The sequence below is a fragment of the Martes martes genome, assembly GCF_963455335.1.
Source record: "Martes martes genome assembly, chromosome: 4".
In the NCBI taxonomy this organism is placed as follows: Eukaryota; Metazoa; Chordata; class Mammalia; order Carnivora; family Mustelidae; genus Martes; species Martes martes.
This window is the reverse complement of record NC_137891.1, coordinates 139,621,348-139,635,239: the sequence shown is the minus strand read 5'-3', so window position 1 is coordinate 139,635,239 and position 13,892 is coordinate 139,621,348. Positions and strand designations below refer to the sequence as shown.

General features: G+C 40.3%; 1 protein-coding gene across 1 annotated transcript in view; it reads left to right on the top strand.

The window, feature by feature from the left end:
• Positions 1–13,892, top strand: part of ROR1 (receptor tyrosine kinase like orphan receptor 1) — a gene marked incomplete at both ends in the record, with an annotated part of 410,916 nt that overhangs the window by 381,479 nt on the left and 15,545 nt on the right. Inside the window, one exon of the mRNA XM_080800722.1 lies at positions 12,610–12,821. Coding sequence (XP_080656848.1) covers positions 12,610–12,821 — 212 coding nt within the window. The remainder of the gene's footprint in view (positions 1–12,609; positions 12,822–13,892) is intronic.

The following is a 13,892-nucleotide window of genomic DNA, read 5'->3' as shown; positions in this document are numbered from 1 at the left end:
ACTACCTCCAAGAACAAATTCTAGATGATTCAGAGGAATAAACATTCCTTTCTCATTTTCCTCTTTCCTTTGATCATTATGGACTCTCTAGATCTTTGGGATGCTGTCCATTGATTTTCTTGTTCGCAGCTCCACACATGCAGGGGTGCAGCTCCCAGCCATCTACTCTGAGAGATCCTAGTTGCTCACCTCAGCCTCAGCCCCGGGGAGGACTAGCTCCCCCAGCAGCTCCATGCAAGGCTCACGGTGTCTACCCGTTTCCCGTTAAATCCAGCTCTCCTCCCTTCCCGGCAGCCCCAGGTCCCCAGCCCTCAGAGTTGGCCATTTTCCCTGAGAGCCTGCCTGCAAACCTTCATTCACTATGCCTTTACCTCTAGTCACTGTGGCCACCTTCCAAGCCAAATACTGTGGGTTGGGTGGAAACTACGTCGAAAAAGAAACATTTGCCTATGTTCTTTCCAACTGGCACCTAGGCACACCTCCCAGGTTCACAGTTTCACTGTAGCCCTTATCATTGCTTTTCGACACAGCCCTGGGGCAGAACTGTAGAAAAAGCCGGTTTCTCTGGGAGCAGTTTTTGCAGGGTCTGACCATTTTACTTCAGCTGTATTCTACCACGTGACTTCTCTTTTTTCTCTCTCCCCCACTAACTGAGGTCCCCCATTTGTTCCTCTCTTGACTTGTATGGGGAGGCGGAATCTTGACTGTATTAGTGCTTTCATAGTCAAACCTTGGCCCTTTATTTTATTCTAGATTAAGTCCAGAGGCCACATTTCTTCCGCCAGCCAGCCTGGCATGCATGCCCAAGAGACCTCAATAAAGGGTCTCTCCCTCTACCAAACAGCTAGAACTTCTAAGCAGTGCTATGGTTTTGACTCCTCAACCAACTTCTCTGCCAAGCGCCCACTGATAAGAAAAGTAGGGGGTCATTTGGCTCCAAGGGCACTTTTCATACCTGGCCTATTACTTTCGTATTTCCTTTTAAGTCGTTGGCTTGCAACAGTTTGCCAAAGGGCACAGCGCCCAGTTCTGTGCCTGAATAGCCCTGACTTGTCCCATAACCTTACAAACACCCACCCTGGGTTCTGCTTTGTCACAAACCATTTTCTACAATGTGGTGGTTTACAGTTCGGGGCAAGGCAGATGTTTTCCAGATTGCGAACACTAGAGTTTTTAACTCACTCTGTCAGCAGCCTTCTCCCATATTTCATAGAAGACCTGTTGTAAGGCAATTTGTCTTTCAGCCATTTCTTCAAACCAAAATTGAACATTACAGTGAATTGGACGGTGGGGAGGGGGAATGGAGGGAGGAATAGAGCATGGCTTTGTACGGTTTGAAGTTTTCCGGAAGAGTTATTTTTATGCTACAGAGATTTTCAAGATGTACTTTATTCTCCAGTCTCTATATATTTTCGACAAAGTAAAGAACAATAGTTACCCAAAACTTATAACAAAGTCATGTTCCATAAACATTTTTAACCATAAAATAATTTTTTCTCAAAGATTTTTTTTGTCGTTCTCAAAATATATTGAGTCATTTATCCAGGGTGTCAGCTGCTATAGCAACAAGCTTTGGAAAGCTCTTAATTCTTTCGGCGGATAGGGACACCACACCGGCAGACAGGGACACCACACCATGCCAATGGGAAGGGCTCCTTGTCACTTTAACTCTTTGGTGACAGAATTCTCATATAACACCGCAATGATCTTTGCTATTGGCTTCCTAGCAGCCACGGTTCTGGCAGGAAACAAAAGGCACAAATAAACATACCATGGAGAATTTTGTAGAGAGACTGTTCATGAAGGTATTGGCAGAGTTAGGGGAAACCAACAAGGTGAAGAACCCAGGACCAGCAGAAGTAGGAGGCATTGCCATCCTAGGCTTGAAGGGTCAAAGGAATGATTAGTTACCTTACCTTGCGGAGCAAAGCTGAGAATGAAAAGAGGTCCATCCAAAGGCTGTGGCCTTTGGTAGAGAGGGGTAGTCAGTCCTCTGCAGCTCAGCAAGGGGAAAGCCTGGGAACTAACATGGCAACCATACTCTTCTTGGTCTGGGCAGTTCTTGTCCCGCCAATGTCTCCTATTGGCTGAACATAAGTGGAAGCCAGAGAGCAAGGGTGCCCATTGATACTGTCCATACAAGCCAGCCTCAGCATAGAGCTGAGTAGAAAAGGGCTGATACAGGATCTTTAGACACTCAGGGAAGATACTCATCACTAGCTTTAATCACTTGCTTCACAAGAGAGTCAAAAGGACAATAGGAGCCTAAATAAGGTATGTCAACTCAGTTTATAAAATAAGAGAACTTTGAGGGGAACCATTGAAATCATCCAGCCTCTGTCTGAACATTGCCAGAGACCTTCAGAAACAGGGACATCTCACCACCCCGAAGAGGTTATAGGATGGATCCCTCTGCTCAAAATTTGCATTTGTTAAGTCTGAAACCAAAATCAATATGGGAAATCTCCTGATTTTGAAAAAATATTGAGCATGCATCAGGGAAATACAAATCAAAACCACAATGAGATACCACCTCTCACCAGTCAGAATGGCTAAAATTAACAAGTCAGGAAATGACAGATGTTGGCAAGGATATGGAAAAAGGGGAACCCTTCTACACTGTTGGCGGGAATTCAAGCTGGTACAGCTCTGGAAAATAGTATGGAGATTCCTCAAAATAGAGCTACCCTACGACCCAGCAATCACACTACTGGTTATTTACCCTAAAGATATAAATGTAGTGATCTGAAGGGGCACATGCACCCCAATGTTTATAGCAGCAATGTCCGCAATAGCCAAACTATGGAAGGTACCTACATGTCCATCAACAGATGAAAAGATAAAGAAGATGTGGTATATACATACACACACACATATACATGCAGTGGAATACTATGCAGCCATCAAAAGAAATGAAATCTTGCCATTTGCAATGACATGGATGGAACTACAGGGTTTTATGCTAAGCAAAATAAGTCAGAGAAAGACAATTGTCACATGATCTCTCTGATATGAGGAATTTGAGAGGCAGTGTGGGGATTGTGGGGGGTAGGGAAAGAAAAAATGAAACAAGATGGGATCGGGAGGGAAACAAACCATAAAAGACTCTTAATCTCACAAAACAAACTGAGGGTTACTGGGGGTGGGGGGTCGGAATAGGGTGGCTGGGTTATGGACATTGGGGAGGGTATGTGCTATGGTGAGTGCTGTGAAATGTGTGAGCCTGAGGATTCACAGACCTGTACCCCTGGGACAAAGAATACGTTATATGTTAAAAATAAATATTAAGTTAAATTAAGTTGTAAAAGAAAAAAAAATGTTGACCAGGACTTCAAATTAAAAAAAAAAACACAACAACAACAAAAAACTCTAATAAGGAAGAAGTCTAGAACAATGTACTAGATCCAGTCTGTAACCTCTGATAATCCTTTATTATCCACATTTAAAGGTACCTATCACATCCTTCATTCAATTTTTAATTTGGTCTAAAGAGCATGTAGCTCTTCCAACCTTTCTTTACCCATCTTCCTTTTCCTCTAAACGTTTCCTGTTTTTTTGAAGCCTTCCTTAGAAATGTTGCTCTTAGAAGATACCTTTTTTGGTGTTTTTAAACCAGCAAAGGTAGAAGACCATGATGTTTTCAATCATCACTCAGTATTGCCTATGAAGGGTATTTTTTTGCTAAAAGTACCGTATATAACAATTTTTGGAGCAATTTCATGGTGTTGTTGCTGGGTCCAACTGAGCCTCAAGTCTTCATTAAAATTTACTAGCTTTTTTTCCTTGGTTTTGTTACATCAAAAATTATCTAGTAGATTTACTTAATCATGGGCTTCTTTAAACAAGAGCTTTAACCTAACTAAGCTATAATATCTATTTGTAAAGTGTCAACTGTTGGTTTTGGGTCATTGTTTTAGCCTGTTTATATGAACCTCTAAAACTTTCTGGTATAGGAGCGCCTGGGTGGCTCAGTCAGTTCGGCGTCTGCCTTCAGCTCTGGTCATAATCTCAGGGTCCTGGGATCAAGCCCCTCATTTGGTTCCCTGCTTGGTGGGGAGTCTGCCTCTTCCTCTCCCTCTGTCTACCTCTCCCTCTGTACACTCTGTCTCTCTGTCTGTCAAAAAAATAAAGTCTTAAATAAATGAAAATAAAATTATATTTCTATAGTCAGATATCTTTCTATCTACTTTCTATAGTCAGATATCTTTCCTGGATTTGAGTCATTTTGAAGTTTGATAGATATGTCATTATTGAATAATTGATGATAATGTCAAACAGGCAGGTTTGCTCAAGCTTAGTTTTCTACAATTTAAGGTTGATTTGCTGATTAACCCTATTAGAGTAACCCTAATAGGGTTTACCAATTTACATTGGTAAATTATAAATCTATCTAATGATATTATTATCTAGCCCTCCATCTTTGGTACATAAGGATATCATGGGTCACCTGATCAAATCTCTTGCTAAAAGTTTAAATGCACTTGGTCTACCACTCTAAAATAATCCTATCAAAATGAAAGAGATTTGATTTTATAAAACCTATTGAATTTTAGCACGTAAAGATTAGCCCAATTAAAAAGTGGGCAAAAGACTTAAACAGACATTTCTCCAAAGAAGATATACAAATGGCCAACAGTATATGAAAAGATGCTCAATATCATCAGGCATTAAAGAAATGCAAATCAAAACCACAGTGAGACATACAACCCAGCAATCCTACTTCTGGATATATACCCATGTACATCATGGCATTATTCACAATAGCTGAGAGGTGGAAGCAAGCCCATCGATGGAGGAATCCATAAAGAAAATGTAGTATATATGTACAAAGGAATATTATTCAGCCTTAAAAAGGAAGGAAGTGGAGCGCCTGGGTGGCTCAGTGGGTTAAAGCCTCTGCCTTGGGCTCAGGTCGTGATCTCGGGGTCCTGGGATCGAGCCCCACATCGGGCTCTCTGCTCAGCGGGGAGACTGCTTCCCGCTCTCTCTCTGCCTGCCTCTCTGTCTACTTGTGATCTCTCTCTCTGTCAAATAAATAAATAAAATCTTAAAAAAAAAAAAGAAATTAAAAAGAAAGGAAGTGTGACACATGCAACAATATAGATAAAACTTGAGGACATTTTACTGAGTGAAATAAGCCAATCATTTAAAGACAAATACTGTATGAGGTATCTAAAGTAATCAAAGTCATAGAAACAAAAAGTAGACCAGTTGTTTTCAGGGGCTAGAGGGAAGGGGAAATGGAGAGTTATTTCCAATAAGTATAGAGTTTAAGTTTTGCAAGATGGAAAAGTTTTGGAGATCTGTTTTAAGAAAATCTGCATATGCTTAGCACTACTAAACTGTACACTTAAAAATGGTTAAGATGGTAAATGTTAATTTTTTTACTGTAATTTAACTTTTTTTTCAATAAAAGAGAAAAGATTAGCCCAACTCTTTCCTTTTATAGAGAAAACTGAGGTCCTAAGAATTTATAGAAACTTTTAGTGAACTCATGTGGATTCTGGTAACTAAGATTTTTCTAAAGTGCTCACAAATGAGCACTTACTGTGGTTAAAACATTGTGGTTATTGTGGTTAAAACGTTTTCTGAAGAGGGACACCTGGGTGGCTCAGTCGGTTAAGTGTCTGCCTTGGGCTTGGGACATGATCCCTGGGTCCTGGGATCGAGCCCCGCATTGGGCTCCCTGCTCAGCAGAGAGCCTGCTTCTCCCTCTGCCTCTGCTGCTCTGTTTGCTGCTTGCTCTGTCTGTCAAATAAATAAAAATCTTGGGAAAAAATTTGCTGAGGAAAAAAAATGTTAATCCCCATATATGGCCAATCAGAGTCTTTCTAAGGATTAATTTGAGAATGCATGATACAGATCATCTTCTTGGTATTTCCTCTTTGAATTGAGAGACCTAATGGCGGACCCACCATACCAACTAAAGACCTAGTTAACACGTTTTCTACTTTGTCTTCCAGGCATATGTTTAAATATCACTGGTGCAGGCTCCCATCTGCTACAGACCCAGTTACTTTGTATTTCAAATAATAGATGATAGCAATTCCGATTTGTTTTCTATGGTTTTTATTTTTTTCATATAAGACAATAATTTAATGTGTTTATTTGTTTATTTTTGGAATTCTAATGATCTATAAGGTTTCTCCCCCACCTTTGCCATATTGAAGATCTAAGGATTTTTTTGTTTTAACTTAAAAGTAATAACCCAGATGATGTTTCACTTTATGAAAGTACCTCTTGAATAAGAAATCATGTTTACCTTGTTTTAAGCCCCAGGATAAGAAGAAGTATTTTCTCTATTATATTTAATTACCAGTCAAAGTATTGAATATCTTTGTAAAAATAAAATAGGAATGTCAGATGCGAACTGTGATACCAAATTGTTGATTTTTAAAAGGAAATTAATCATGTGATCCAGACTAAATCATTGGTTTAAAAAATCCCAAGTATTTAACTTGATGTAACTAATAGGTGCATTTAACTTTTAAACAACTATTTCAAAGTATGAAAAATCTTCACCATTCTAATTTTCAGCCAGCTTTCATTGTAATACACTGAGGGTGTCCATTACCCTTTAAAGTGACTTATAAGAATAGGGTCCATTGTTCTAATGTGATTCTGTTTAATAGTGTGATCCCCACCAGCTATGAGCCCTCACTAAAGGGAGCCTTGGAATCTTAAGGAGAGTGATGAAGAACAATTCCATACAGTATTTTAATTTTCGTTAGCAATATAATTTTGAAAGCATAGAAACACTGAAGACAGACAGGCTTGCTTTCCAACCCAGACTCCACCACTTTCTGGCTTTGTCAAATTCTTTGTTCTTTCTTAGTCTTAATTCATCTACATGTGAAACTGAGATGACACCAAGTCCCTGGTTGAAGTGATGAATAAAAATGCAAGGCTGTTAAAAAGAGGTTGAGCAAATGTTAGTTTTCTAATTTTCCATGAGTAACATTAGTTGTTCTCTGGAATGTTTTTATTTGAAGTTTCTTGAGCCAGACTGACTCCCTTCTGGCCTAACGTGGAGAGAGGTGTGTGGGGAAGTACATGTATCACATGTACTGTATCACAGGTTGACATTAGGCCGAAATTTGTTTCCAGTCACTTCCAACATGGCCGCGTATCGTTCTGCTTGATTATTTCCATTGGCGAGAAGACTGTGGGCTCGTTTGCATATGCTCCGTGTAATCAGAATGAGCCAAGTTTGCTTGTGTTTAAAGGATTCGGCTTCTTGAAGTTTGTTCTCGTGCAGACCCACAGGGGGATTTGTCCCAGACCTCCCGTTTACAATCGCAGGCGTTCTGTGAATAATCTGATACGGAATGAGTACAGAATAGACTCCTTTGTTTGCCAGACAGGTGAGAGCCCTACTTTCTCTTGTTGCTGAAAATCTGGGCCAGAAAAATGACTAGCGTTACATGAGTACTAAATTAACCTCATTCCTTTGTAATCGTTACCCTCGTAATGATTTCACTGAAAATCCAAGAATAACAAGAGGGAATCCCCCCCACCCCCAGCCCGGCACACACTAAGGTACTGAGAAATTGGGAAGTGTTTTTATAATGTTAATAATCCAACAACTGTGTGGCAGTTTTCAGTTTTCTGAAGTTTTGTCATGAACACTATCTCTCACAAAAACCAAGTAAGATTGGTAGAGCAATTATTCCCCTTAGGTAAATGAGGAGATGGAGGTCAGAGAGGTTGTTTCCTGATTAAGGTTATTCAGAATTCCTAGCCCAAAGTTTTTATCTCTGAATCCTTTTCTACTCTAAGGGTAAGGGCTAAAACAGCAAGTGACTGAGTTGTAGTAGGTACTAGAGGAGATAACTTCCTTTGTTCTTTCATTTACGGTTTACAATAACCCTATGAAATAGGTATTACACTTCTCATTTTACAGATGGGTTTGCTCAGAGAGGCTTAGTGCCTACTGAAGGTTGCACAGATGATGACAAGGGCAGTCTTCAGAAGTTTCTGACTCTAAGATGCATAGTTCCTTTAATCTGTTCTATTGTCTCTCAAGAGTCCACATAGACAGAGAGATAGATCTATTCTGGATCTATTATATTCCTGGTATAGAAGATCTATCGATCTGTTAGGCGCTGTGGTAAGCACTTTTCCATGTGATCGCTTTCTCTCTGTCCATCCGCCCATAGACATGCTGACAGTCATTACAAAAGAACCCAAGAATAGTTCCTAGGATGAGAACGACCAGAATGGCCTCCAGAGATGCCTGGGTTATGTGTCACTTGCCACTGTATAAAGTAGGGAGTGCAAAAGCGACATGTCTGGCAAAGCTTCCTACCCCGCCACTCAGACCTCCCTCATCCTCCCTATCTCCGTGAAACCAGGGGAGGAGTCCCAGCTTTTGAATTACCAGCTGCATATCCTGGGGGCAGGTTACATAACCACTCTGTCCCCTTGGCTTCCTCACCTGTAAAAATGGACATAAGGATGGCGCCTGCCTCATATGGAGTTGGTTGTGAGGATAAAATTAATAAAAGTTAATGAAAAGTACTTCCAACAGTACCTGGCCCATACTAACAATAATAGCTAACATCATTTTGATCTAGAAAACACTCAGTGAATATTAAACTGTTATTTTTATTATATTCAATAAGCAGATTTTACTCCTCTGAGTATTAACCCTCTCTGAGGGTTAACCCACAGCACAGCCCCAACACCCAGGTCTTGGTTCCCCCTCCTACTTTGTGTGTCAAGTCAGCTTGTAGGGAGAAGGCGGTGTGATTTAGTTACTACTATATTTCGCTGAATGACAAGTTCCCAAAGCAGGTGTGTACAAGCAAAAACTCTGTATGGTATATTGTCATTTTTTTAAATAATTTTTTTATTTTTTTATTAAACATATAATGTATTATTAGCCCCAGGGGTATAGGTCTGTGAATAGCCAGGTTTACACACTTCATAGTACTCACCATAGCACATACCCTCCCCAATGTCTATAACCCCACCACCCTCTTCCTACCCTCCACCCCCAGCAACCCTCAGTTTGTTTTGTGAGATTAAGAGTCTGTTATGGTTTGTCTCCTTCCCAATCCCATCTTGTTTCATTTATTCTTTTCCTACCCCCCCAAACCCCCCACATTGCATCTCCACTTCCTCATATCAGGGAGATCGTATGATAGTTGTCTTTCTCCAATTGACTTATTTCACTAAGCATAATACCCTCTAGTTCCAGCCACGTCGTCGCAAATGGCAAGATTTCATTTCTTTTGATGGCTGCATAGTATTCCATTGTGTGTGTGTGTGTAACATCTTCTTTATCCATTCATCTGTTGATGGACATCTAGGTTCTTTCCATAGTTTGGCTATTGTGGACATTGTTGCTATAAACATTCGGGTGCACATGCCTCTTTGGATCACTACGTTTGTATCTTTAGGGTAAATACCCAGTAGTGCGATTGCTGGGTCATAGGGTAGCTCTATTTTCAACTTTTTGAGGAACCTCCATGCTGTTTTCCAGAGCGGTTGCGCCAGCTTGCATTCCCACCAACAGTGTAGGAGGGATCCCCTTTCTCCGCATCCTCGCCAGCATCTGTCATTTCCTGACTGGTTAATTTTAGCCATTCTGACTGGTGTGAGGTGGTGTCTCATGGTGGTTTTGATTTGTATTGCCCTGATGCTGAGTGATGTGGAGCACTTTTTCATGTGTCTGTTGGCCATCTGGATGTCTTCTTTGTAGAAATGTCTGTTCATGTCCTCTGCCCATTTCTTGATGGGATTATTTGTTCTTTGGGTGTTGAGTTTGCTAAGCTCTTTATAGATTTTGGATAATAGCCCTTTATCTGATATGTCATTTGCAAATATCTTCTCCCATTCTGTCAGTTGTCTTTTGGTTTTGTTAACTGTTTCCTTTGCTGTGCAAAAGCTTTTTTATCTTGATGAAGTCCCAGTAGTTCATTTTTGCCCTTGCTTCTGTTGCCTTTGGCGATGTTCCTAGGAAGAAGTTGCTGCGGCTGAGGTCGAAGAGGTTGCTGCCTGTGTTCTCCTCAAGGATTTTGATGGATTCCTTTCTCACGTTGATGTCCTTCATCCATTTTGAGTCTATTTTCACATGTGGTGTAAGGAAATGGTCCAGTTTCATTTTTCTGCATGTGGCTGTCCAATTTTCCCAACACCATTTGTTGAAAAGGCTGTCTTTTTTCCATTAGACATTCTTTCCTGCTTTGTTGAAGATTAGTTGTCCGTAGAGTTGAGGGTCTATTTCTGGGTTCTCTATTCTCTTCCATTGATCTATGTATCTGTTTTTTTGTTTGTTTGTTTGTTTGTTTGTTTTAAAGGTTTTATTTATTTATTTGACACAGGAAGAGAGATCATAAGTAGGCAGAGAGGCAGGTAGAGATAGAAGGGAAAGCAGGCTCCCTGCTGAGCAGAGAGCCCGATGCGGGGGCTTGATCCCAGGACCGTGAGATCATGACCTGAGCCAAAGGCAGAGGCTTAACCCACTGAGCCACCCCGGCGCCCCTATGTATCTGTTTTTGTGCCAGTACCATACTGTCTTGATGATGACAGCTTTGTAATAGAGCTTGAAGTCTGGAATTGTGATGCCACCGACTTTGGCTTTCTTTTTCAATATTCCTTTGGCTATTCGAGGTCTTTTCTGGTTCTATATAAATTTTAGGATTATTTGTTCCATTTCTTTGAAAAAATGGATGGTATTTTGATAGGGATTGCATTAAATGTATAGATTGCTTTAGGTAGCATAGACATTTTCACAATATTTGTTCTTCCAATCCATGAACGTGGAACATTTTTCCATTTCTTTGTGTCTTCCTCAATTTCTTTCATGAGTACTTTGTAGTTTTCTGAGTACAGATTCTTTGCCTCTTTGGTTAGGTTTATTCCTAGGTATCTTATGGTTTGGGGTGCAATTGTAAATGGGATTGACTCCTTAATTTCTCTTTCTTCTGTCTTGTCGTTGGTGTGAAGAAATGCAACTGATTTCTGTGCATTGATTTTATATCCTGACACTTTACTGAATTCCTGTACAAGTTCTAGCAGATTTGGAATGGAGTCTTTTGGGTTTTCCACGTATAGTATCATATCATCTGCAAAGAGTGATAGTTTGACTTCTTCTTTGCTGATTTGGATGATTTAATTTCTTTTTGTTTTCTGATTGCTGAGGCTAGGACTTCTAGTACTATGTTGAACAGCAGTGGTGATAATGGACATTCCTGCCGTGTTCCTGACCTTAGTGGAAAAGCTCTCAGTTTTTCTCCTGGTATATTCTCATTTATATGCACTAAGGAAGTTCACTATTTAGAGTGACTTTCTGGGTCTCTTGACTACTCTATTCCTACTTCCCTTGTTGCATTTGCAACAACATACTGTAATTATCTTTTCTCTGTTCTCCTTTCCCAACCATGAGCTGCTGAAAGGCAAAGGACATACCGTATTTAATTTTACATTCCCAGTATCTAGAATAGTGCTTGCCAGCAGTAGCTTTTGTTTATTGACTTACTGAACATGTGAGAGGATGAGTGAATGGATGCATGGTTAATTCTAGGTTGAGTAAATAATCATCTCCAAATTTGGGGTCAATCTGAATTTTCACACTTTGGAGTTTTTTAAAGCAAGATAGTTGATGAGGTTATTGGGGATCAGGGCATTTATTATGTAACCCCTCTTAATTATGGCCCATCATTCTTGTGTTTGTTTGGTAAGTCAAATAGTTTATTATTGTATGCCCAAAGTATCTGAAGGTCAGACTCAAATCAATTTTTTTTAAAGTATGCCTCGTGTCCTATACATACTATATTCTCTCCCAAGCAATGGTAGAGTAGATGTAAAAGATTTCAAAAATATACTTCAGAGTGTTAGCACTCATAATTACTGGGTTCATATGAAATCATTTAAGAAGGATTCTGGGGTTTCAAAAAGTGTCAGGTTCTTCAGAGATGCTGTGCTGGAGGGAACTGTAGACACTATCCAAAGTAGATACTTCCTTTGTGCAGATGAGAAGAAGTGAGGCCCCGAGAGGTGAAGGATTTGTTCAAGGTCACCCAGTTCATTCGAAGGTCAGTCTCCCCATATTCTAAGTCAGGTCCCCCATATTCTAAGGCCAATGGCTTTATGGACCCTGGGACTAGGATTCCTGGGTGACATTGATTCTGGAAGATGCAGGACTGGCCCTGTAAATCCAAACCTGCCAAGACAAAGGCATGATTTCTAGAAGAGCTCGTTGTGGTGGTTGATCTGGGCTAGCAGCCAAAGGAAGAAGATCCCTGTGGTCCACATGCATGCTCTTGGGTGTATACAGTCCATTCACATGACGTATAACTTTGAAGGTGTCAGAGAAATGCAGGTCTGCTGCTGAAGAGAGGCAACATCAGAGGGGGACCCACACACATGCGAAGGTTTCACAGTGTTCCTCTGCAATTTTTAAACACTTGAACTTTACACTTTCAAACTTCAATAAATTATGTTGAAGGTTTGATAGAAACAAATTGTAATAAGTAACGGTTCCTTTTTTCTCCAGTGAGTTTGTACGCACAGAAGAGGAGGTCATTTTCAACTATGCAACGTAATGTTACACATGTTATTCGAACTCGTGTGACTTTTGCTCTTTTTTATTTCTGTACCCAGATTCGAAGGATTCCAAGGAGAAGAATAAAATGGAAATCTTGTACATACTGGTGCCAAGTGTTGCCATTCCTCTGGCCATTGCTCTGCTCTTCTTCTTCATTTGTGTCTGCCGCAATAACCAGAAGACCTCATCCCCGCCTGTCCAGAGGCAACCGAAGCACGTCAGAGGTCAAAACGTGGAGATGTCAATGCTGAATGCATATAAACCCAAGGTAAAATTAGTAGAACGGAGCTGTACAGATTCTGTAAGCTTCGGGTTAAAGCAGAACTTAGCACCCTCCCCAGCTTTGAAATCAAATGATTTAGACTCAGAGTTTATATGCTCTAGAGCTCATTTTCAGCATAATTTTGTCTATCTCTAACTTTACCCAAGGCAGCTGGAACATTCTTTCATCAGTGTGTCCACGTCCACGTTGGGCCAGCCCCATTGCTGCCTTAACATGGAGTCTGGACTAGAAAGAATCTTTAAGACATCATGTCTCCTAAAGATTCCAAGTGTGAGCTATTTCCACAATTTCAAAGATGGAAAGACTGAACTCTTCCAGTCAAACTGAAAGAGATGAACAGAGAAAAAAAAGAAAACAAACATAGTTGACTCAGTTCACTGTCCAAAAACTCCTTTCTATTGCACAACAGCACGCATAGATGGTACACTGAAGAACGGTGAGTTTTATGTGATGTGCTTTTTTGCCACAACAACAAAACCTAAGTCCTAACCTAGGAGCTCAGTTAGGTTTAATGCCTAACCTAAATCCATTTCCCTTTGATTTAAACATATTTAAAGAGAAGTGTCGTCCTTCCTATACTCTTTGAATGCTATTTTATGATCACCCACCTTAGCCTTCTCATCTCTGTGCTAAATTAGCCCACTTCCTTTTCGTTTTTCCTCCTCATCTTTCAACATGTGGGTTGCTCCAGGTCTTGCTTGGCAATGAACCCAGGGTCACCGGTCCTTACCTTAAATGGAGCATACACACCACATCTTGAAGCTGAAATACAACAGAGGCTTTCTCTCCAGAAAGCCAGAACCTCAATCCTTAGGCCTCCCGGCAAAGAGATTTCACTTAAATAATTTAGAAGACATCCCAAAAGCCTGTCTTTTCTTCTTATTCCAACTCCATAGGCCATTCATTCACTCATTCTACAAATATTTATCTTCTCTGTGGGTTAGTGACTGTATTACTCATTTGACCTTCATAAAGAAGCGGCATCTCTTTAATAAAATCTTAGAGAAAAATATCTTCACACCGAAATTAACTAATCCTTCGAACTAATTAGTAGAG